Genomic DNA, 22663 nt, shown 5'->3' on the forward strand with positions numbered 1-22663 from the left:
ATTAAAAAGCCCATGGCATGGCCATGTCGGTGAATGGTCAAGGTAGAGCAGAAGTGGCAGGCCCTGGAGGGAAGGCAGCAGAGGAACTGGGTGATGGATGCAACCGAATTCACTAAAGGTTGTAGAGTCCCTGAGGACGACAGGAGAATGTACAAGGCTGTGACATGGCCCTGATGAGGATGGAGATGGTGGCAATGAGCTGCTGGACTGGGCTTCAAAAGAGCTGGAGAAGAAGACCTGGAGAGAGACAGGTGTGAACTACATAAAGACCCCGAGGAGAAATCGCAATGGAGTTAAGATTACAGATAAGTAAGACTGGAGGTAACCTGGATGTTGACAGGAGTGGGGGTGGGAGAAGGATTTTATTCCAAGAGGAGGATGCAGAAGTTGCCCACCCAAAGTTGACATCCTAACGTGGTGAGAAGGACCTCAAAAAGTTGTTCTTTATCCAGTGGGCTGGCATTTTGGATTCTCTGGGGTTTCAGGTAAAAGGTAGAGAAAGGGGAGAACTGCTATCTTGAGTGTATAAACTTCCTTTTTATGAAATAAAAGGCAGTGTGGCTAATGCCAAAGCTATAAGGAAATTTATCCCAAACATTGAAATTTATTTCAGAGCTAATGGTTACCCTTTTTTCCACATCCTTTTATTCTTTAGAAATTCAATTTTCTAAAGGATTAGCCTAAAGAAAATAAAATGTATATTGTTATCAAACTCATCTGCTAAATAGCTCAATTTGGGAAATTCTATTTCATTTTCTTCTGACTTTTGATTATAAGATTTATTGTAACACCCATATAACACCCATATCCTACTATGTGAATAGAAGGTAATTTTGGCAATGGGAGGGACAATACGACTCTTTAAAATGAAAATATTCTGTTTCAGTAGCAAATACCAGACACTGTTTTACCCAAGCAGTCACAGAAGCATTTTCCCATGCCCTGAATTAAAGTATTCTATTATGTTCTCTTGAGCCGTCAGGGATTTCTGCTCTTTCATCCATAAAAACTGTATGCTAATCTTGCCTATTTTCTTTTACATTTTAGGTTCCAAGCAAAGCCAACAATAATTAATATAAACTAAAAATGCTGGCATGGAAAGCTGTTTGTTATCAATCTGTCACACTGTAAACGTGCTGTACAGAATCATAACAGATTAGCTTCAAAGTCCAGGGAAATGGTCATGAAAGAGGTCAAATATATTTGGATAAGAGTCAGTGACATGCACTGCTGTGAACAGGTCTAAAGCTGTCTGTCACATAACTCCAAGAATTCAAATGGAATTTGTCCTCAGTGCTCTAAGGTTTCTGGGATGCTCTGACAGAATCACATCTTATTTAGAGTTTCTGGTCTGGACAAAAACTCATTTCTCTCAAAGTCAAGGTCATTAATAAAGGTCTGTGCTGTCCAATATAGCAGCCACTAACCACATGTGGCTATTGAACACTTGAAATATGACTAGTCTCAGGTATGCTGTATGTGTAAAACATACACTGGATTTCAAATATTAATTGTAAAAAAGAATGTACACTATCACATTAATATTTTTACATGTTCAATTTAAAAATTAATTTTCATATTAATTATGTTAAAATGATAATATTTTGAATATACTGGGGTTAAATAAAATATATTATTAATATTAATTTCACCTTTTTATGTTTTAAAATATGGCTACCTGAAAAATTTAAATTATAGATTCTGGCTGTCATTGTATTTCTGTTGGGCAGGGCTGCTCTGGGCTGTATCTCAGTTTTGAGATGAGCCACAAGGAGGCAGTAGAGTGTGGTGATTAAGGGCAAGGGTACTTGGACAGAAAGTTTGAGGTTCAATTCCCACAAACTCTATTTCCTCACTAAGGGACCTTGGCACCTAACTTACCTTCTCCAAATTTTAGTTTCTCATTTATAAAAGAGGAAAAGTGATAGTGTCCTCCACTCAGGGATGATCAAATCTAAACTCATACCTAAGGAGATCACCTGGGTTCTTAGAAGGAGCATGAAGTTCTAGGTTACAAAAAAAGAACACAATTTTTAAAAGTTAGCTTCCTAACGAGAAATAGATAGGGTATAAAACTTAAATAGTAAAATGGATCAAATAAAAACATATTTAAAATATTCTTATCCTCTTTATGCCTTTGACCCATTGCCAGTTAGAGCAGAAAGGAAAGCAGATCCAACGTGGAGTAAACGTGGATTAGTTCTGCTGTTTTCTGGGTCACCTCTCTCTGCTACTAAAGGACATAATGGAAACAAACCTTACTGTTTCCTGATTAAAAAAACAGGAAGTTCCTTCCTCCCAAAAGGAAATCACATGCCATTTAATAGCTAAATATTAAGTAATTTTTGGATTGGAGAGTTATTTGGGCAGCATGGGTAATGGAAAGTGAATAGGACAGGGCAGGCAATCAATCCTGGGTCAGCAGAGCTTGGGCCAAGGTCACATGAAATCTCTAAACCTTGGTTTCTTCATCTGTAAAATGGGGACGAGGATGAGAATGCCTCTCACAGTAGTGTTCAAGATTAAATTAAATTATGGTTATAAAATCCACTTGTCTGTAAACTGGAAAATATTACATAAATATTAGCTACTATCATGATTTTATTCTACTGGATTCTAAGACTCATCTACACAGATGCAGCCACTTTGCTCTCTGTTTAATGTGAAAGAGCAGAAGGCAAACAAGGGTGACTTTGTACCTGGCACTTAACCTTGGTTCCTATTCTTGGTTCCTATTCTTCCCTATCTAAAGGAGTCATTGGGAGGCCTTTATTATTATTATTATTATTTGCTGTACGAGGGCCTCTCACTGTTGTGGCCTCTCCCATTGCGGAGCACAGGCTCAGGACGCGCAGGCTCAGCGGCCATGACTTACGGGCCCAGCCGCTCCGCAGCATGTGGGATCTTCCCGGACCGGGGCACGAACCCGTGTCCCCTGCATTGGCAGGCAGACTCTCAACCACTGCGCCACCAGGGAAGCCCCGGCCTTTATTATTTTTTTAAAAAAAGCACTCTTATACAGTCTTACACAAATGTGAAACGTTTTTGGTTTGGATAATCACTGAGTTGATTTTACTGAAAAAGAGAAAAATCTTATGTTGAGTATCTAGGAGCCCCACCTACTGTGAAAAGTAGCCATTGTTATGTTCCAAAAAATATTTTCTTGTATTCTTAACTCACATACACTAATTCAAGGTAATAGTCAGAGGCAATAATATGTGAATTGAAAAAGGAAGGCTGCAGTATGCATCTCTCGTTCAGGTCTGGGCAAGATGAAATTTAAAAGAATCTCTGCCACCATTTCCAAGCAGGGCCACATTCAGCACAGTGTGATAATCACAACTGTAGGATATCACTCCTAACAAGAACTCTCATTTTGTATCCAGGCCATCAAAGCTGGTTTCTTTGTTAAAAAAAAACAAAACTCATCTGTACTATTTTTGAAATCAGTACTATATAATGCTGGTATCCTAAAAGACATGAACAGGCTTTATCCACCCATTAAGTTATTTGGGCTCTAAGCTGGACACATACAGATGCAACAATGACTTTTAAAAATGAGTCCTCAGAACTTCACATAAATAAATAAGACCTCATAAAAATAGTAGAGTAAAATAAAAGCACCCTATTGACCTGTAAACAGTTATCTACAATAACGAGAACACATTTTCCCCACAGCTTTTGATTTGCTATTATTTTTAAAGAGAACGTACTAGTGCTAAAAGGCTTTTCTGTCACAGTGTGTACTTCTTCATTTACTAGTTTTTCATCACTCTCAATTTGTTTAAAATTTTAACATGCTATCTAATTTTTTTTTTTTTTTTGGCCACATGGCATGCAGGTTCTTAGATCTCCAAGACCAGGGATCGAACCCGTGCCCCCTGCAGTGGAAGTGCAGAATCCTAACCATTGGACCACCAGGGAATTCCCTAAACTGTCTAATTTAAAAAATTTATTAAGTTCATTTATTTTTTGCTGATTTATACTTTTATTTTTTTCATTTTAACTGTACTTTCCTTGCATTTCCTTATTTTGGTAGAGTATTCCCTTGATTTTGTGTTCCAGTATATGGATAAAGCCATTCTTAAACAAAACTTCAGACTTGGGATGGCACCTATCACCTTATGTGATGTTAGACTGTTCTGTGATTACTTTACCCAATGCTTCTGTTCAAATGGGATTAAATAAGAACATGCATTAACACATGCGCACACTAAGAAAAAGGACTAATATCTCTATGCATATGTAAAATTCAAGGAGTAAAAAATAACGTGAAGAAGATGCATCCACTGGGGTACTGTGGCAATTAAGCCCATCCTGTTAGGGAGAGGATAAAAGAACAAAGCAAACCATTAGCCCTAAAGGTACCAAATGTGCTCTGTGAAGTTCAGAGACAAGGAAACCAATTCAGTAAGTGTGTGGATTGTCAGCAACCTAACAAGCACAGATAAATGCATCACTACTTTCTGATTCTAACCATGTTCACCCTTTTATTCCCATTTCTGATGTCTTCAATCTTTTTTTTTTAACATCTTTATTGGGGTATAATTGCTTTACAATGGTGTGTTAGTTTCTGCTTTATAACAAAGTGAATCAGCTATACATATACACATATCCCCATATCTCTTCCCTCTTGCGTCTCCCTCCCTCCCTCCCTATCCCACCCCTCCAGGTGATCACAAAGCACAGAGCTGATCTCCCTGTGCTATGTGGTTGCTCCCCACTAGCTATCTGTTTTACAGTTGGTAGTGTATATATGTCCATGCCACTCTCTCACTTCGTCCCAGCTTACCCTTCCCCCTCCCTGTGTCCTCAAGTTCATTCTCTATATCTGCGTCTTTATTCCTGTCCTGCTCCTAGGTTCTTCAGAGCTTTTTTTCTTTTCTTTTTTTAAGATTCCATATATATGTGTTAGCATACAGTATTTGTTTTTCTTGTTCTTACTTCACCCTGTATGACAGACTCTAGGTCCATCCACCTCACTACAAAAACCTCAATTTCGTTTCTTTTTATGGCTGAGTAATATTCCATTGTATATATGTGCCACACCTTCTTTATCCATTCCTCTGTCGATGGACACTTAGGTTGCTTCCATGTCCTGGCTATTGTAAATAGAGCTGCAGTGAACATTTTGGTACATGACTCTTTGAATTATGGTTTTCTCAGGGTATAAGCCCAGCAGTAGGATCACTGGGTTGTATGGTAGTTCTATATTTAGTTTTTAAAGGAACTTCCATACTGTTCTCCATAGTGGCTGTATCAATTTACATTCCCACCAACAGCACAAGAGGGTTCCCTTTTCTCCACACCCTCTCCAGCATTTATTGTTTGTAGATTTTTAGATGATGGCCATTCTGACTGGTGTGAGGTGATACCTCATTGTAGTTTTGATTTGCATTTCTCTAATGTCAATCTGTTTTTTAAAGCGTAGAAGTTAAATTCCATATCCACCACCATTTCCACTATCATTATCGCCACTACTACCACTAACATTGCCATCACCAACTTGCCTAGACATTATATTAATAAAAATACAAGATGCAAAAGTTCCCCTTTGTCTTCAGGGAGACTAACTGCACTATCAGTCTTTTCCAGGGCAGTGAGTGCAAAGCAAACACCAGTGATGATGCCTGGGAGGTCTTCCGAGAGCAAGAGTCACCGTTGCTGATTCCAAGAAAGCCTCAGTTTGTTTCTTACCTATAGCACAAACTGCACATGAGCTGTGGTTACGCTCACCTTTAGAGCATGCTGCTTTTCCTAGACCAGCACTTTTCCCAAGTATATTCATGAAATTCTTGGGAAATGCCTACCAAAATTGATTGACTTTGGGAAATGCTGTATTCCATACTCCCTTCTTGAATATTCACAGGGCATTTAGCATATTAAAGATTCTTGCAATAAAGGAACTATCTTTGCTTAATTCAGCATCTCCTAAGTTTATTTGTCCATGTAGCCATTCCCTCTTCCCAGCCCTCTACAGACAACCTATGAACATCTCCCAGAACTAATATTTCCAGAGAGACACTCTGGGAAATACTCTTTTTGATTGATAAAGGATAGAATTAATTCAGATGAATATTGCATCCTCCCAAAACTTGAAAACCCTAACTATTCTGCCCTAGGAAGAGGAGATAACACCACAACCAAATGAGTGTTGAAAAGGAAAGGATTTCTTGAAACTACAAGGTCTTCTGATCAAAGGTACACGTTCTACTTACCTAAGGAGATTCCCAAGATTGAAAAGAGCCCGGTTGTGCTGTGGATTTAGCTGGAGAGCCCTCTGATAGTACATCTTTGCCTCTGCTGTGTCTCTGGTCAGTGTTCCAAGGTTGTTCAGGGCACTTGCATGGCGTGGATACAACCTGAACAATTAGAAATATTAAGCCATGATTGTTCAAAATTGGTCACAATTTGCTTGTTTTTCTCCTCCCCTCCTCACCCCAGGTATGCCACAACAAAAATGAAACACTGAATTCTTCCTTTATTTTAATGGTATGTCTATGTCACATCTTAACAGTCAACCGTTTGTGCACCTGCAGGCAAATAAACATGGCAGGAAAGCAAGTAACTGACACATGGTGGCATAAGTAAGTTACCCCCAAAGAGTGCAAAAATAAATAGTATGCAAATCTACCGGGGTTAAATAAATTTAGCTTGGAGCCTACAGTTACTTTCAACTTCCTTTGACTGAAAATCCTCATTGCCACCGGTGCTGACTTTCTGGCCTAGCGGGACTGCTGACTAGCTGCCTGTATAATGCCCCCTATTTACACAAGATGTTGGGCGTTCCCTGGATGAGGGATCTTCATGAATATATTTGAATTGGAGGACCAGTAAAACCGCCATTATTGAGAAGGTGATACAAACGTCTCCCCATAAAAATAAACGTTCTCCCTCAAACGGCTCTCCGCCTTGACTCTCCTATTCCATTTTGTCTCATTTCCCCGCTACTGTTATTTGACACCACCTGCTCTGATAGTGGCTGGGAATGAAAATCCTGACAAACATATAAAAATTTCAAAAGGCACAATGACGTGAAAACAGCGACCATAATGTTCAAAAGCAAATGTAAAGGAGGACTGCGTACACATCAGCAAGGCAAATTTATGGTGATTAAGAAAGGAAGAGAATCAGTTTACTTCCTTAACTAGAAACTATGAGGAAGGCAAACCAGCCTGCTGCTGCTCACACAGCTGAGTTGATTCTGCTGCGCTCAGAGCCGACGTATTTAGTCCTCGAACAGGCTCACTCCATCCCTGTCACCCAGAGGATTTTGAATAAGCCTGTGGAGCTGGCTTTTAATGTAGGAAAGGCAAGGTAATGCCCAAGTAATAAAAACAGGATCTGTACTTGTCAAGTCTCTTGACAATCAAATGCCATGCTTGCCCCCTCCCAGCCTGTTCCGTACCTTCTAAGAAGATCAATTTAATTTGAGGACAGAAGGGGTTCCTATTAAAAGGTCAAGGAAGACAAGCTGCATAGCTTTTTTTTTTTTTTTTTTATCTTTGCCTAACCCAGAGTTTCCTAAGTATATTGGACCATGTAATCCTCCCTTCCTTACCGCCTTATAGCTCAGCTATTAGCATCCCTCAGTATTTTCAGGAAGACAATCTGTGTAATGCTCCTCCTGAATGATAAGGGACAGAATCAATTCAGATGAATGTTATGTCCTCCCAAGGCTTGAAAGCCCTAATTATTCACAATAATTCTGTAGGCTGTTGGGAGAGATACATTATGAGAGGAAGTTGGGAAAAAACACACACACACAACGTGTTTGCTTCTTTCTAGTCACCTTTAATTAGCAAAGACAACCTGAGGGTACCTGGTACCAGTCCCTTAACACCCACCCTCACAGTTCCTGGGGTACACAAGTCCTTGGTGCTCTCTCATAGATGCATCTACAGGACATCAGAGCTAAGAGAAGATGCTCTCATACCTGCCCACTCATTCCATGCCCAGAACAGCCTCCTGGGAAGCTGTGTCTAAGAATTACTTTGGGAATGGTTACAGAGAGCATATCACAGCCAGGACTTTAATTCTTCCAATTAAAAAAAATTTTTGGATGTTGAGCAAAGCTCTCTGACTTCCAAAAGATTTAAGAGGGGGGTCCTGTGAACATGGTGAGAACAGTTCTTATTTTTTCTCTGATGACAAACAGCAAGAGAAAGCATCCTGGTGACCTCTGCCTTCCCAGAAGAGGCAATTTCTTAAAACTTGGTCTTTTCCTTACTTCTTTATAGGCTTTGGAGCCCTCAAAATAAATGTCTGAGGCAAAAGCACTAAATATGGGAAAGGACAGCCTAAATTCAGTAAGAGCATCTACGATGGACTCCCTGTCACGCAGTTGCCCTCTCCCGCTGCTTATCAGCCCACCTTTTTGGACTTTATCACCATCCCACTGCCATTTAAAGGAATGGCATTGGGTCTTCCCTGGTGGCACAGTGGTTAAGAATTCGCCTGCCAATGGAGGGGGCACGGGTTCAACCCCTGGTCCGGGAAGATCCCACATGCTGCGGAGCAACTAAGCCCGTGCGCCACAACTACTGAAGCCTGCGCTCCACAACTACTGAAGCCTGTGTGCCTAGAGCCCGTGCTCCACAGCAAGAGAAGCCACCGCAACGAGAAGCCCGTGCACCGCAACGAAGAGTAGCCCCCGCTCACCGCAACTAGAGAAAGCCCGCGCGCAGCAACGAAGACCCAACGCTGCCCAAAATAAAGAAATAAATAAATTTAAAGGAATGCGTGTATTGATATAATACTTTCCAAGTTCACTGACTACAAAAATTTTTCTCTCCCTTTTTTTTTCAAACCAGAAACAGAACATAAGTTCACAATGAACTCTCAAAAACAGAAACAAGCAGTGAGAAGGGAAGTAAAGAGAAACAAATATAAATACTATGAGAGAAAAAAAGGTCTTTAGCATGCCTTGTGCTCCAAGCTTAGGACAGGGCTTTGTGGTCAGGCACAGGCAGCGAAGAGGCTTTGTGTTAACAGAGTCCCAACCTGTCCAGGAAGGGGATTGCTGACATCTATAGTGATTTACTGAATCTATTGCCACTCACAGCCCTCCACCTGGAAAACGTGTCATATTGTTTACTCCTGGTAATAGTAAAGATCTGCTAGCAACAGCCCCTCCCTCTGCGCATCTGATTAAGTTCACCTAATCATGAGCAAGGATTACATTATTTATGAAACAAAGCTGAATTTCATAAAAAGGGTTCTTTAAGCAGGTCAAGAAAAAATTATCATCACTTTTATTTTTGATTTTTATATAGATGTAGACATTTTCTTAAAACATATACTCTTCTCTTGTTTACTGAAGACCCATGCAAGGATGAAACTTATTTTTGTGTGTTTACTTTTTAAGTAAACTTGTTTAAATGAGCTTGGGTCTAATTCAACCCTGAGGTCTCCAAGAGGGGAATTCTCTGTTAGAAAGATGAATAATTTAAGAGATGTCTATGTTGCTACATCAATTGTCAGGATAAATTAAGTGTGTCTTGACTTTGACACCTACAGGTATGTTTTACAAAAGTTCTGGTAGTGATTATTCCCTTCCCCATGTAAAGAACCTTGACAAAAGCTTCACTGAAAAGGAGAAGAGTGGTAATTTTCAGGTCTGTTTTTTTTGTTTGTTTTTGAGGTACGCGGGCCTCTCACTGTTGTGGCCTCTCCCGTTGCGGAGCACAGGCTCCGGACGCGCAGGCTCAGCGGCCGTGGCTCACGGGCCCAGCTGCTCCGCGGCATGTGGGATCTTCCCAGACCGGGGCACGAACCCATGTCCCCTGCATCGGCAGGCGGACTCTCAACCACTGCGCCACCAGCGAAGCCCCAGGCCTGTTCTTTTAAGACCAGTGTGAACAGCCACTGGATTTTCTTTCTCAGTCTTACTCAACATTTATATTGTATATGGGGGCTCTCTCGCTATTTCCTTATTATTATGTTTTAAAATTTCACTGAGTTAAATTTTTAAAATTTATTATAGGGAAAATGTATAATATTGTCAAATAGTTCTGGGGTATAAGAACGTTTATTCTTTCTCTTTACAAAAGAAATCTAGGTATAGAGATATAATTCTATGAGCTGAAGAGAATATTTTTCAAGTATTGTATGATTTATATTCTCAATTTATATTCTCTATGATTTATATTCCCATTTGAGCATTGAAGGGCTTCTTACTTTTTATCTGGTGGCCTTTCCTTAAGCAGAATTCATAAAGTAGGTAGTTAAGGACATTATTATTCTCCTCCATTCCCAGACAACTTATCTCTGAAGAATGAATACCAGCAACATATTAACAGGAAATCATCACTGTGAGGGAACAGTTGCCTAAGTGAAAACCAGAAGGCAGGAGCAAAAGAAAATGGGTCTAAAAAAAGCTAGCATGTATTAGTGATACTTTACATTTTAGAGTGCTTTCCCATATACTATCTCATTTAACCTTCTAATTCTTCAAGTAGAATTATTGTACTATTTTACAGTTGAAGAATGGGAGGATGGGAGAAATTAAAGAAAAAATAAATTACTTTTTTAAAAAAAGAAATATTTGCAGAAGTTGTGTTCTTAAGTGTTAAAAGTCAGATGGTTCCTGTAAATCTATTTATTTTCCCAAACAATCCATGAGTCATTCAACCTTCAGCAAATAAATATACTGCTATCAATTAGAGCTTCCATTCAGAATAATTTCCCTTTCTATCCTTGGGCCAGTCCATTCAGCTATGATCCTATACGAACTACTTCTCAGTGACAGAAGTGAAATAAAATCAATACTCAGGAAACGTGGCTGAGATTCTTCTTCGCTGGGAAAACTTGTCTCCTGCCATACAAAATACTCATGGTATCTCTAAAAAGCACAGTATCATGGGAAGCTATTTGGAACTAACAACATCCAGTAAGTGTTTAAGGCACAGATACATGCTCTCCGATCTACTGTTCTTAAGCTTCAATCTCAACTAAAGATCCATCGAGATAAGATGTATATGACTAAAGTTTAGTTTTATATTTTATTCAGTCATTTACTTTAAATTTTGTACAATCTGTTCAAAAGTTGAGAATTCTATTACTTTTTCATTATTTGAGTACCTTCTAAGGCATTTCATTGTTCAAGCAAGACTGTATGTATCATGTGCTCCACTTTGCAATTTCCTTTCAGAATACACACACCCTGATTTATTTATCTGATTTTCGTTCCACACATTAATTTATCTGAGGTTAAGTATGCTAAGGTCAGATGTTTATTTTCTATTTTTTCTATTTCCTGTTGAGAAAAAAAAGAATCCAAAAGAAAAACATGACTGGGAAAAAATTTCAACCATGAGATCCAAATTTCACAGAACTAAAAAATACCCAAAGTCAACTTCATTTCAGGAGTCAGCAGCATCCACAGCATATTTTCATTCATTCTAGTCCCTGCCATTTCTCAGGCGCCTGATCATAAAATTTGAATCATCATGTCATTAAAGTGCACCGGAATGACGTTGATCATTTACCAGTCTGCTTCTTTAATTGTCTGAAATCGCCATTAACACCCAGCAGCAAGTCTTGCCACTTTATTTTGGTACCGTACTCCTTCCCATCCATTAGATAGTCTTGGAAAAAAACCTCAAATGCAATTTAGGGAAGTAGGACACACTCCAGTGAGGGGCCAACTAAATTATCTGATCTCTCACAATGGATGACCTCTAGTAGAGATCCAGGAAGACTCCGCCCAATTGACTTTTCAAAACAATTTAGAGTAAAACCATGCCCTCAGGAAATGACTCGTTTTAAGTGGCTGAATTTTCCTGATTCCTGAGAATTTTCCTCTGGAGGTTGGGAAATGTATTGAATTAAATACTTCCTTGCACTTTTTTTTTGTTGTTGCGGTATGCGGGGCCTCTCTCACTGTTGTGGCCTCTCCCGTTGCGGAGCACACGCGCAGGCTCAGCGGCCATGGCTCACGGGCCTAGCCGCTCCAGGGCATGTGGGATCTTCCCGGACCGGGCACGAACCCATATCCCCTGCATCGGCAGGCGGACTCTCAACCACTGCGCCACCAGGGAAGCCCCTTCCTTGCTCTTTTAAATAGAAAATAGTGAACATATTTTACCTTTTCTCAAGGGCTTGGGGTGACCGTGGTGAACTTTGGTTTTTGCGGCAGATGAATGGGAAATTACTTTGGTGGAGTGGAAATATAACTGTGATTGGAGTCAGAAGCCATGGGTGACTTTCTTGCTGTGTGACTTTGAACTTATGTCTGTGTTTTAGTTGCTCTCTCTATAACGATAAGGTCCATAACATATTAATCCTCTGTGGGAACAGATAGGATGGTGGATATAAGATGTCCACCCTCATACCTGATACACTCCATACATTTGATGTTCGGAGGTTGGCTACAGGACCTCTGGGTGGGTGTACTTGGCTCTCTCTACAGCCCTAATGAACCCATGCCAGCAGGAAGCTGCCAGCTCTCTTTTCATGTGGATTTCTCATCCTCCAAAAAATCATTCTCCTCACTGCTAAGGCCTCTGACTTGCTTCCATCAGTCAAAATAACCTCCATTATTTCTTCATCACTAACCCAATGCACACTCAGGTTGTCTTGTATCCATCCGTTTGTCCCACACCGCAGGTGCTCAGCTGTGAAGGACATTTGGCCTTCTTCATTTTAAGAATGTAGGAATGTTCCTTGTCAAGCACTCACTCCAACAAAGTCTGTCAATCTTTCATCATCTGAAGCAAATGATCCCCACAGGCACCAGAGCAATTTCCTTCAAGCCTTTCCGATACGCTCAACACCAAACGGAATTCCCGACACGCACAATTTTAAGAGCTACATCCAAGGTTGTAAGGAGATTCAAAGTCTTATTTGACAGATCAATGTGCTCACAGAATCTTTATCGCAGCATGGATAGCACTCTGGCTGTTAGACTGACTTAGGAAAAAAAGACAGTGGTGGGTAGGAAGAGTGTGTCCATGTCTGCAGTTAATAAGTGCCAACCAAGGACATCATGAGGGGTGGGGAGGGAAAGGCGTGTGTGAATCCTGAAGATCCACCTCAGGAATTGGGGGTCACCACTGGCATGTAATGGGAATGGGCAGTAGCTAGGGGTGTTAAATGTGTGTAAGCATATTAGAGGGTGGAAACTGCAGTGGAGAAAAATGAAGCGAAGCAGAGGAACAGGGTATGCTGGGGTTGGCAGGGAGACCAGGGTAGGCCTCGCAGACAAGATGACATCACCTGAAGAGTCCTGAAGGGAGGGAGGGAAGCAGCCATTTAGAGAAGGAGGGGAAGTGTTCTGGGAAGAAGGAAGGACAAATACAGAGTCTCTATAATATGTGTGAATGAGAAATGTTCCCTGCCAGTATCAGTAAACAAAGGATGTTGCAGCCATCTAGCCATCACATTACAGCCACCCGGATGGTGAGCCCTGAGGGAACTCAGGATAGAAACAGGATGCCCACCATCTAGCAGTCGGCAGCTGCAGCCACCCCCAGTGGTGCACCCCGAGGAGACTCAGGAAGAGAAAGCACAGGATACTGGCCCCAGATAGCTCAGGTGCATATCAAAGGAGTGATTTCAGTGAGCCCAGACTCTTGCATCTTCCCACACACAGAAAAGCACTAAATTCCTTAACTTGAGATAACTGGTTTTCTTTAATTAACAGTAATCTTTTGATGTTCTGACTACCTGGTCTGTGTTGCAAAAACCCTTATACATCCTGGATCCGCCCACTTGCTTCTTCGGGGCAGTCTCTCAGAGTTATCTGAGATGCTGTGTCTCGGGCTTAAGTTCTCAGTTTTGTCCCCGGAATAAAATGTAACTCTCAACTTTTAGGTCATGCATTTTTTTTTCCAATTGCCATAAGAATGTGATGACTGGTGTGTGCCTGGAGCCCCGTCTGGCTGGAGCTGAGACAGCAAGAGGTGTAGTAGGAGGTAAGGTCTGAGAGGCAGGGGGACCAGATGGTGCAGGACGTGGAGACCACTGCACGGGGCCCTGATTCTCAGAGCGAGCAGAACGTTCTGAGCACAGGATTACTATGAACTTCCCTGTGGCTGCTGGGTTGAGAACAGACTGAAGGAGGGGAGGAAGGAGAAGTAAAAATGGGGGAAACCAGAGAACACTGCAGTAATCCAGGTGAGAGATGATGGGCAGTGGAGGCGGAGAAAAGTGGTCAGATTGGGGGTGTATTAATAACATTCACCGAGTTTATCATGGCCAGGTATTTAGACACTGCTTTACACCTTGTATGTGAATTATTCCATCCCTATGAGGTAGGTAACACCACTCTTCTCATTTTAACAAAAAATCTAAATGATATTCTGTTGAACTGTCATATTTACTTATATAAGAAATCATCAATTAAGCCAGTGTAGTGGGTGCTGTCTTATACCACCCAGATACCCCTCAAGTCTGAGGCACTTGACAGCTCACAGCTGAGTTCTTCTCTGGGCATTGCTTTACCCGAGGCTGCTCTTCTCTGCCTGGGGCCAGTGATTGGTTGATAGCGGGTATAAAGGTTCCATCTCTTTCATGACAACTCTGAGGGGCCACCCCATCTCCAGAGCTCCCTAAGGGCTCCTCTGAGCCCCTGAAAATGCACTGTATCTCTCCTTCCCCCTCTGCCCATCTTGCTTCCCTGGCGTTCCAGAGAGCACTCCTTAATGAACTTCCTGCTTGCTAATCTCTGCCTTGGATTTTGTTTCCTGGGGAACCGCAGTGAGGTTTTGAAGTGAAATGGTGGTTTAAGGCAGAAAGAAGAGAGAGCAGATGTTTTTGAATATAAATTATAGAACTTTCATCCGTAAGTATGGCCACAATATGACTAAAATTCTAGTTTTCTAAATGAATTTCTAAATCAATTTCTTGGATTTAGTGAATAAAGCTGCTAGACTTAATTAACACAAAACATACATAGTGAGAATATAGTTTCATCAACAAAAAGGAACAAACATGATTTCAATTGTGCTACCGGAAAGCATATTTAGACATTTATAAATAAAAGTACCACACCAACAGAAGAACCCCTCTCCACTTGTTAAACTTGGTTAACAAATGGTATTGGAATTTTCAATCTTTCCAGAAATATATGGCAGCTGGTATCTAAGGCCACCTGTAGTCATGAGAGTTATTTTAAATGTTCATTCAAAATAGCCTGGGTAAAGAAGGACTTCTTAAATAATCATTAAATCCTGATTTTAAAAAAAAGTTCAAACTCTACCAGTTTTATAGACAACATTTTTCAAAGGAATTATAATAATCTTATTGATATACTCAGGACATCAATGAACAGTGGGTTCATTAGACATAGATTTCTTTACACCCTAACGATATGGCTTTCTTCAATAATCATTGTCTTATTACTTCCTTCTCCCACATACACTTATTATAGTCTAATGGAGTCTCTTTGTAGACCTCCAGTTATCCACACAGGAGGGAATACAAAGAATAAGAGCAGTGGGTACTGTTATCATAAAAAGTCTCTATTTTATGCCTTAAAAAATTCCAATCAGAAAGATTTTAGCTTCTCCTTTCCCACGAGTTAGCCAATTAAATATCAATTGTAGACTTATTTTGTACAGGAGTTTTAAAAGTACATTTCTTTCCTTTTAGTTATACCAATAAGAAGAGCCTGGTCAGGGACTTCAACGCCCCCCCATGAACACAGTTTTCTTTCCCTTCAGATTTTCTATTTAAAACATCAACAGCAGATACATTAGGAGTGGACAAGGCCCCTCTAAGGATACCAAGGCTGCCCAAACACACCTGAGTTCCCTCAGGGCAGGGTAATGCATCTCCTACTCAATAGGACTTATGGGAGGGGGGACACCTTAGATGATTTCTGTGTATTTCATGTGAAACCATACCTGTGAAAAGAAAATAGCTATCTGGGTGACTGAGGATCACAGCCCTTTTATAAGGATGAAATCCTGCATGTGGCTGATATCCAACCACCAGGGGCGCATCAGCTAGTCTAGGTATGGCAGGGGCTTACTGTAGAGGCTGGAGGGAAGAGGACATCTAAGTGAACGAATGTTCAGTGAAACACGGGGCATTTTCCTGCTGACAGTGAAGAGACTTTGTTGATCCACCTGAACAAAGGTGAACTCTATTCTCATTCCCAGGTTCAGGGTTCTTGATGACCAGCCCGTATTAACCAACCAGTAATTGAGCCTTGCAAGAAATCTAATTATAAGATGAAAAACAATTTCCATGAGACTCTATCACCTATAATGAAGACTCTTTTAAAAGTCTCTTAATTGTGTCATCAGATTTGCAGATATTCTCTGTTCTCTGTAAAACATATTGGTGGATGCCTATAACATAATAAACCTTCTCTATAAGCCTGGGCCCTTCTGCTCCCTTAAGTTAAGCTACATGACTGCTAAGAGCCAGTTGTTCTTATTAACAGATTTATTCTAGTTGTTTATTGCAATTGCACAATATAATGAAATACCTTGCAAACTGATAAAATATAAAAGTAAAAAAGAGAGCTGTGATTTTTATGAAAACTAAAAAATACTCTGGAAATACTCAAAACAGGGAAGTCACTCAAAAAAATTGCTGTTGAATTCGATGTAAGATTAATTGTAAAAGGCTGGAGGAGAAAAACCAGAAAAATCTCAGATAGCCTGTACATTTTGATTCCACTTTAAAAATGATCACGACAGAAATGAACTGTGGTTGTATTTTTTGCAGATTCTAATCAGTAGACTCTTACTCAAAGAAAAAACTTGGTTTGACATTAGAAGACTTGGTGAATGGACATACACGTAAAATTTTAGGGTACAATAAAGCATTCAAGAGTGTGCACGATTTGTTTTATGATTCTTCACTTTTACCTGACTTTTTAAGGTAATCAACAAGCTACCGGCCAAGTACACATTCAATGTCTTCTGCACTTTATTTGGGCAGGGCCACTATCTTTTCTTTTGGGCTTACTGAATGAGTCATTTCATGGGAGTTTCTGTATAGGAAGAGCTGAATGGCTGGGTGGATTTTCTGTTAGGGAACCATTGACCGAAACCGCCTACCCTGGCCAGGCACATTAATAAGTGCTTGCATGAGTTGTCTCACAACAGGAGGTCCCGATAAGGAACACAGTGCTGCCACCAAAAACTAACCAGGAGAATTCAGGAGGGGCCGAAAGGAGGGAGGGAGGAGATGCCATAGTATGTCCTGCCCACCTCCCAGAAACCCTCATGCTAGAATCCACCTTGGCTGAGAGAGACGCACACCCCCAGGAAGGACCCTGAGTCAGACCAAATATCGGCACAAACAAGATGATTGGCCAGAGACAACCTGGAAAGCTAACCCATTACCATAAAACCTAAGACTGCGAGCCACATGGCAGAGCAGTTCTCTTGGGTTCCCTTACCCTGCTGCTCTCTGCCCGGGCGCCCCTTCCCAATAAAGTTTTTTGCTTTGTCAGCACGTGTGTCTCCTCGGACAATTCATTTCTGAGTATTAGACAAGAGCCCAGTTCCGGACCTGGGAAGGGGCCCCTCTTCCAGTAACATTTCTGCTCCCATCATACGAGGTGAAAATAGTAGAAACCTTGTCGAGGGTAACTCAATGGTCAGAAAGCTGTGAAGGCATATGGTAGCTCCACCAGTGGTGTTCTGATTTTCCAGCATAAACAATCCCAAACTTTATAACACCCTATTAGGTATATATATGAGAGCCACTCCTCACAGAAAGGACAGCTTACATTTGTGTTTATGGAGGATTTAAGGAAAGTATTCTGACAACTTTCTTTGACGATTTGGGTCTTAACCTGACTCTGTATCCCCAGCTGCAGCATTTTTCAGGGGAGATCTCCCTCGTGCTACAGAAATATAATACCTGAGGTGCACCAAGATGGAGAAGTCAGTCAGTGGTATTTTTACATTTATAAAATAGAATAAAGTTAAAAAGCAGAAGAATATTCGTGTCATATATAATTACCAATTTAATATAGTGTTATTTTTAGAACTGTAAGCCAGCCAAAAAGATATCGGTATAGATACAACCCTAATGACCAATATCACCATTGCCTTTGGAACCTATACAGTCATTACAACAGGAATGAATAACTGTTGGGGCTGATTTCAGATAATACCACCTTTAATCCTGCATTTCCCTAATCATTCTCTTTATTGCTGTTGCAGACGTGGAAAACATCAAGATACACCAAAGGTGAAGTAGGGTGGAGCAGCTGGGAGGGGAGGAATCCCTGTGTTAGCAACCTCCACAGAGAAGGAGTTATATTTAAGTAAGGGCAGTCTTCCAGTCACCTAGGATAAATAATCATCAAAATGACGAACAGTCCCAGTATTTTCCTTTTCTAACACAAAGAGTGACAATTTACTTAAATTAAAAAAACAAAAAACAAAAAACACCACATCCATTGAAAATTCACCATGGAGGTATCCATAACAAAAATGATGATACTTTAAATCAGAAATATTTTGAGCCTGGTCTGAGATGATGAAATATTTCACTAATTACTATGTAGTATATTCTTAGCTTTAATTGTCTTTACCCCATTTCTCAAGGACAAGTTTCTTCCACAAGGACAGTTGCTGAAGCAAACATTTACTTTTATTGACAGTGGAAGTCCCAACCAGCTACTGTAATTTTGTAAGGTCAGCTGCCAGAGAGTTTTGCTTAATTTACACCTTTTCCCCAAGCTGTGCCTTAAGGTCTGCCTTATTTTTCTGTTCGAACTTCACAGAAAATAGTCTGTTAGAATGAAACAAATTTTAAAAGATACTGATATACTTCCCTCCAACCAATATTTTTCAGGCAAACTTACTGCTCTTTTCTTCCCTTTAAGAATGCCACCTAAAATCATGAAACACTAATTAATTATTAAAGCCAAAACACGCTTTATTTGCTTAAATGTCCCTTGAAGGAACATGCCTTTTTAAAAAAATTTTTATTTTATATTGAGAATAGTTGATTAACAATGTTGGGTTAGTTTCAGGAGTACAGAAAAGTGATTCAGTTATACATATACATATATCTATTCTTTTTCAAATTCTTTTTCCATTTAGGTTATTACAGAATATTGAGCAGAGTTCCCTGAGCTATGCAATTGGTCCTTGTTGGTTATCCATTTTAAATATAGCTGTGTGTACATGTCAATCCCAAACTCCCAATCTATCCTTCCCCTCCACCCTTCCCCATTGGTAACGATAAGTTCATTGCCTAGGTCTGTGAGTCTGTTTCTGTTTTGTAAATATGTTCATTTGTATCATTTTTGGGGGGGGGGCGAGGGGGAACATGCCTTTTTAAAAATAACATTTCCTCATTTCAAAAATAATACATGCTCATCGTGGAACTCTGAAGCACAGTAGAAAGTGTAAAGAAAAAAATTAAACCATAATCTCAACAACCAGAGATAAGCACTGGAAATATCTGCATAAACTGGCTTGCAGTGAAGAATATGACTCTTTATTAAATTTTTCTTTTTCTTTTTTTTTTTTTTTTGCGGTACGCGGGCCTCTCACTGTTGTGGCCCCTCCCGCTGAGGAGCACAGGCTCCGGACGCGCATGCCCAGCGGCCATGGCTCACGGGCCCAGCCGCTCCGCGGCATGTGGGATCCTCCCGGACTGGGTCACGAACCCGTGTCCCCTGCATCGGCAGGCAGACTCTCAACCACTGCACCACCAGGGAAGCCCCTTTATTAAATCTTTAAAAATGTCTTCTATTTCTTAATAAAAACTTCTTTCCTCAATAAAAAGCTTTGTTACAATTATTCCTCTTGAATTTATATTTCTTGTTATCTTTGGAAAAGTATTTAGCAGGGAACTTGATGTGTACAGTTTAAAATTTTTGCCATACTGAATACTAAGTAACAGGTCCTAAAGTCTAAAAGATTTGATTGATGAACAACGTACTTAGGTAGAACACTGTTCAAAAGGATAACTTTAAAAATTAGGTCAGTTACTTTAAGAATGACAATTTCAAACTAAGCTTTGAGACAATCCTTAGAGGGAACTTCAGTGAAATGTATGATTTGTTTGGTACACATATTTTAGAGCATGTCCCAAAGTGAAACAGTATCAGAAAATTCAACCAAATGTGGGACATACTGCAGAGGCATGGAAACCTCTTTGAAAAACTCCTGTGAGCTTCACATTATTCAATAAAGGAGAGGATTTGCCCACATTGGGAGATTCCAAGGCTGTGTTTGCTTATCACGCCTCCACACGTTCCAGGTTAAATACATTCACTATCTGGGATCTCTTAGGGAAGACTACCTTGAAAGTCAGAGTTGCAATTTAAAAGAGTACCTAAGAGCAATGCAGACAGCTGCTGGTAACGCAGACCTTAAATTTGAATTTCCCTTAAAAGTCATCTCTAAAGCCATGTTTGGTATATTCTCTTTCAGTGGATGAGTATAAGGAGAGTGTCAGGGCTGTTCATATTTTAAATTTAAAAAAAATTTTAAAACATTAGAAAAACATATACTGTATATATATTTATGTACATACATACCTTATTAACATATTCCCAATACGGTAATCAAGTGTCTTCTCATTTTCCTTCTCTTTAATACAATTATCAGAGTATTTTATTTTATACTCCAATGTCTTTATAGAAACCCTCTTAGATATTTATGTAAAGAGGGAAGCCTAAGCTGGGAAGAATTCACTGGAGTAAATATCCTGAGAACTTACGAGTATGTTTTTGACAACCAACTCTTATTGGTCTGTATATGTGTATTCAACTGTGTCAGTTCACTGCATAATGTGTAGCAATGGAAATTTTTACAAGAAAACACTAAAAGTTAAAAGCAAGGTAGACTTAGACTCAAACACTGAGCCCAAAGACTTGGAGTCCCAGATCTATACCATCTCCAAGGAGATGTTCACTGTCAAGAGAAACAAACAACCCCCCAAATACTGGGAGGGGTGAGTGAAATAAACAAGGGCCTAAGAAACACAACAGCCGACACCCATCTGCTGCTTACTTGAGGGCCGTTCTGTAGTGGTAGATGGCTTCCCTGTTCCGACCCTGGTCCTTCAGGAAATTGGCGTAGTTGTAGTGAACCTTGGCATTGTGGGGCAGAGTCTGAACTCCAGACCTAAAAATTAATAAATTTTAAAAAATGAGTAACAAAGAGTACTGCTTAAAAATGTTGTCAGTTTCTTTCATGTTTTACTCACAGTTTCATGAACCTGTATTTGAAATGTCCATTGCATCCATCAAGGCCAAGTCTTCCAAAATTTGTGGATTATATGAGTTACTGAACATGTTTCTGTGTAAAACAGTGAAGGCTGTGCACAACTGTGTACAACTAAACAAACACGCTAACTGCACGTGAAGCAGAGGTGGCAGGATGTGGTAAGAGATGAGTCTTTGGGGGAACAACCCGGCATGCTCAGGTTAATTCAGTTTTCTCCTTCCTTCCTTCATTTATAGCCTTCGTTTTTTAAAAAAAAAAAAATTGAGATTGTCTATAAAAATAAATCATTACAAGAGGAATGACCGTAGACTGACTTCCCTACTAAGGTTTACTGGAGATAAACATTTCCCATGTACTAAACCGGGGCTAATTAAAAAAAAAAAGTACAGGTATGATTATTCTACAAGTTGCAGATAAGGAAAGGAGGTTTTGCTCAGAAAGGTTAAAAACTCTGCTTAAGTGGTGAGTCTGTTAGTGTGCTCCAGCTGGTAAAACAGAATACCTGGGGAGCCCCAGAGGGTAACACTGAAGCTTTGAAGATGACACAAGGAGGAAGACACGCTGTCGTTTGTAACTGCCTCACAAAGTCACCCTGCACGAGATCAGATAGCTGGTAACTGGCGGGGAAGGGATTCTGACCCAAGGACTTTGCTCCTAGAGTCCCTGTTCCCTCACCTGCAAGGAGGTGGTGGCAGGGGAGTCGTGAAGGTAGATGGGTTTGGGGGCTGTCTGGAAAGAAAACTCCTGGAACCTACATGGGTTAAATGCTGGAGTGGGGCAGGTGATGACAGAGAGGAAGCAGAAATGATAACAACCTAGTTTCCGGCAACTGAACTTTAAATGCACTTCCTCTTCTAGGTGACATATTTTCATTTAATTTTTAATTCAAAGGTAAGAACACTAGGGGAACTCCATACAAATTAAACCTGTTAGGATAATACGTCAGGGTATTGTAACCTTTGTTGAATTTTTGTTGAAATAACAGCCCCTTAACGTTATAAACCAAGAAAAAAAGTGTTTTTAATTCAAAAAGAAATAACTTAAAATGTTCAAAGGCAAAAAAAAAAAAAAAAAAAGCCCAGTCCCTTAGGACCAGCAAAGACTGTTCCACTTAAAATCCACTGGCCAAGTGGTTGAGGAACTCTCCAGAGGAGAGAATTTACAGGGAGTGTGGGCAGCTAGCAACTAACCCAAGGGCAGCATCACGTGACAGCAGCAGACTTCAACTTACACAGAGCTGTTATGGTGATGTCAAATGCACGGCAGTGGCTAGGATGTTTTGTTGTGTGTGGGGTATGGCTGGAAACAGATGGGCTGTAAATCTGTATTAACAGCAGTTAGACCCCAGACCCTCTTCCCCACCAGGCACACCCAGGTGACTATTTCCTCTATTCTTTCCCCATCCCAGCAAAAGGCAGGACGTTTACTCTCTAGAAAAGTTGAATCAGAGAGATCAGGAACAACAGGTACAGTTGAGGGCCAGAAGAGCTGTACCTCCAAGGTAG

At 40.4% G+C, this 22663-nt stretch overlaps 1 protein-coding gene across 1 annotated transcript in view; it reads right to left on the reverse strand.

The window, feature by feature from the left end:
* The window catches only part of TMTC1 (transmembrane O-mannosyltransferase targeting cadherins 1), a 265150-nt gene that overhangs the window by 50996 nt on the left and 191491 nt on the right, over nt 1–22663 (reverse strand). Inside the window, exons 11-12 of the mRNA XM_022577869.3 lie at nt 20943–21056; nt 6219–6362 (exon numbers count right to left, since the gene is read on the reverse strand). Coding sequence (XP_022433577.1) covers nt 6219–6362; nt 20943–21056 — 258 coding nt within the window. The remainder of the gene's footprint in view (nt 1–6218; nt 6363–20942; nt 21057–22663) is intronic.

This window comes from Delphinapterus leucas, chromosome 11, assembly GCF_059928025.1.
Source record: "Delphinapterus leucas isolate spDelLeu-1000000601 "Yukka" chromosome 11, BTC_Dleu_Yukka2, whole genome shotgun sequence".
Classification (NCBI taxonomy): Eukaryota; Metazoa; Chordata; class Mammalia; order Artiodactyla; family Monodontidae; genus Delphinapterus; species Delphinapterus leucas.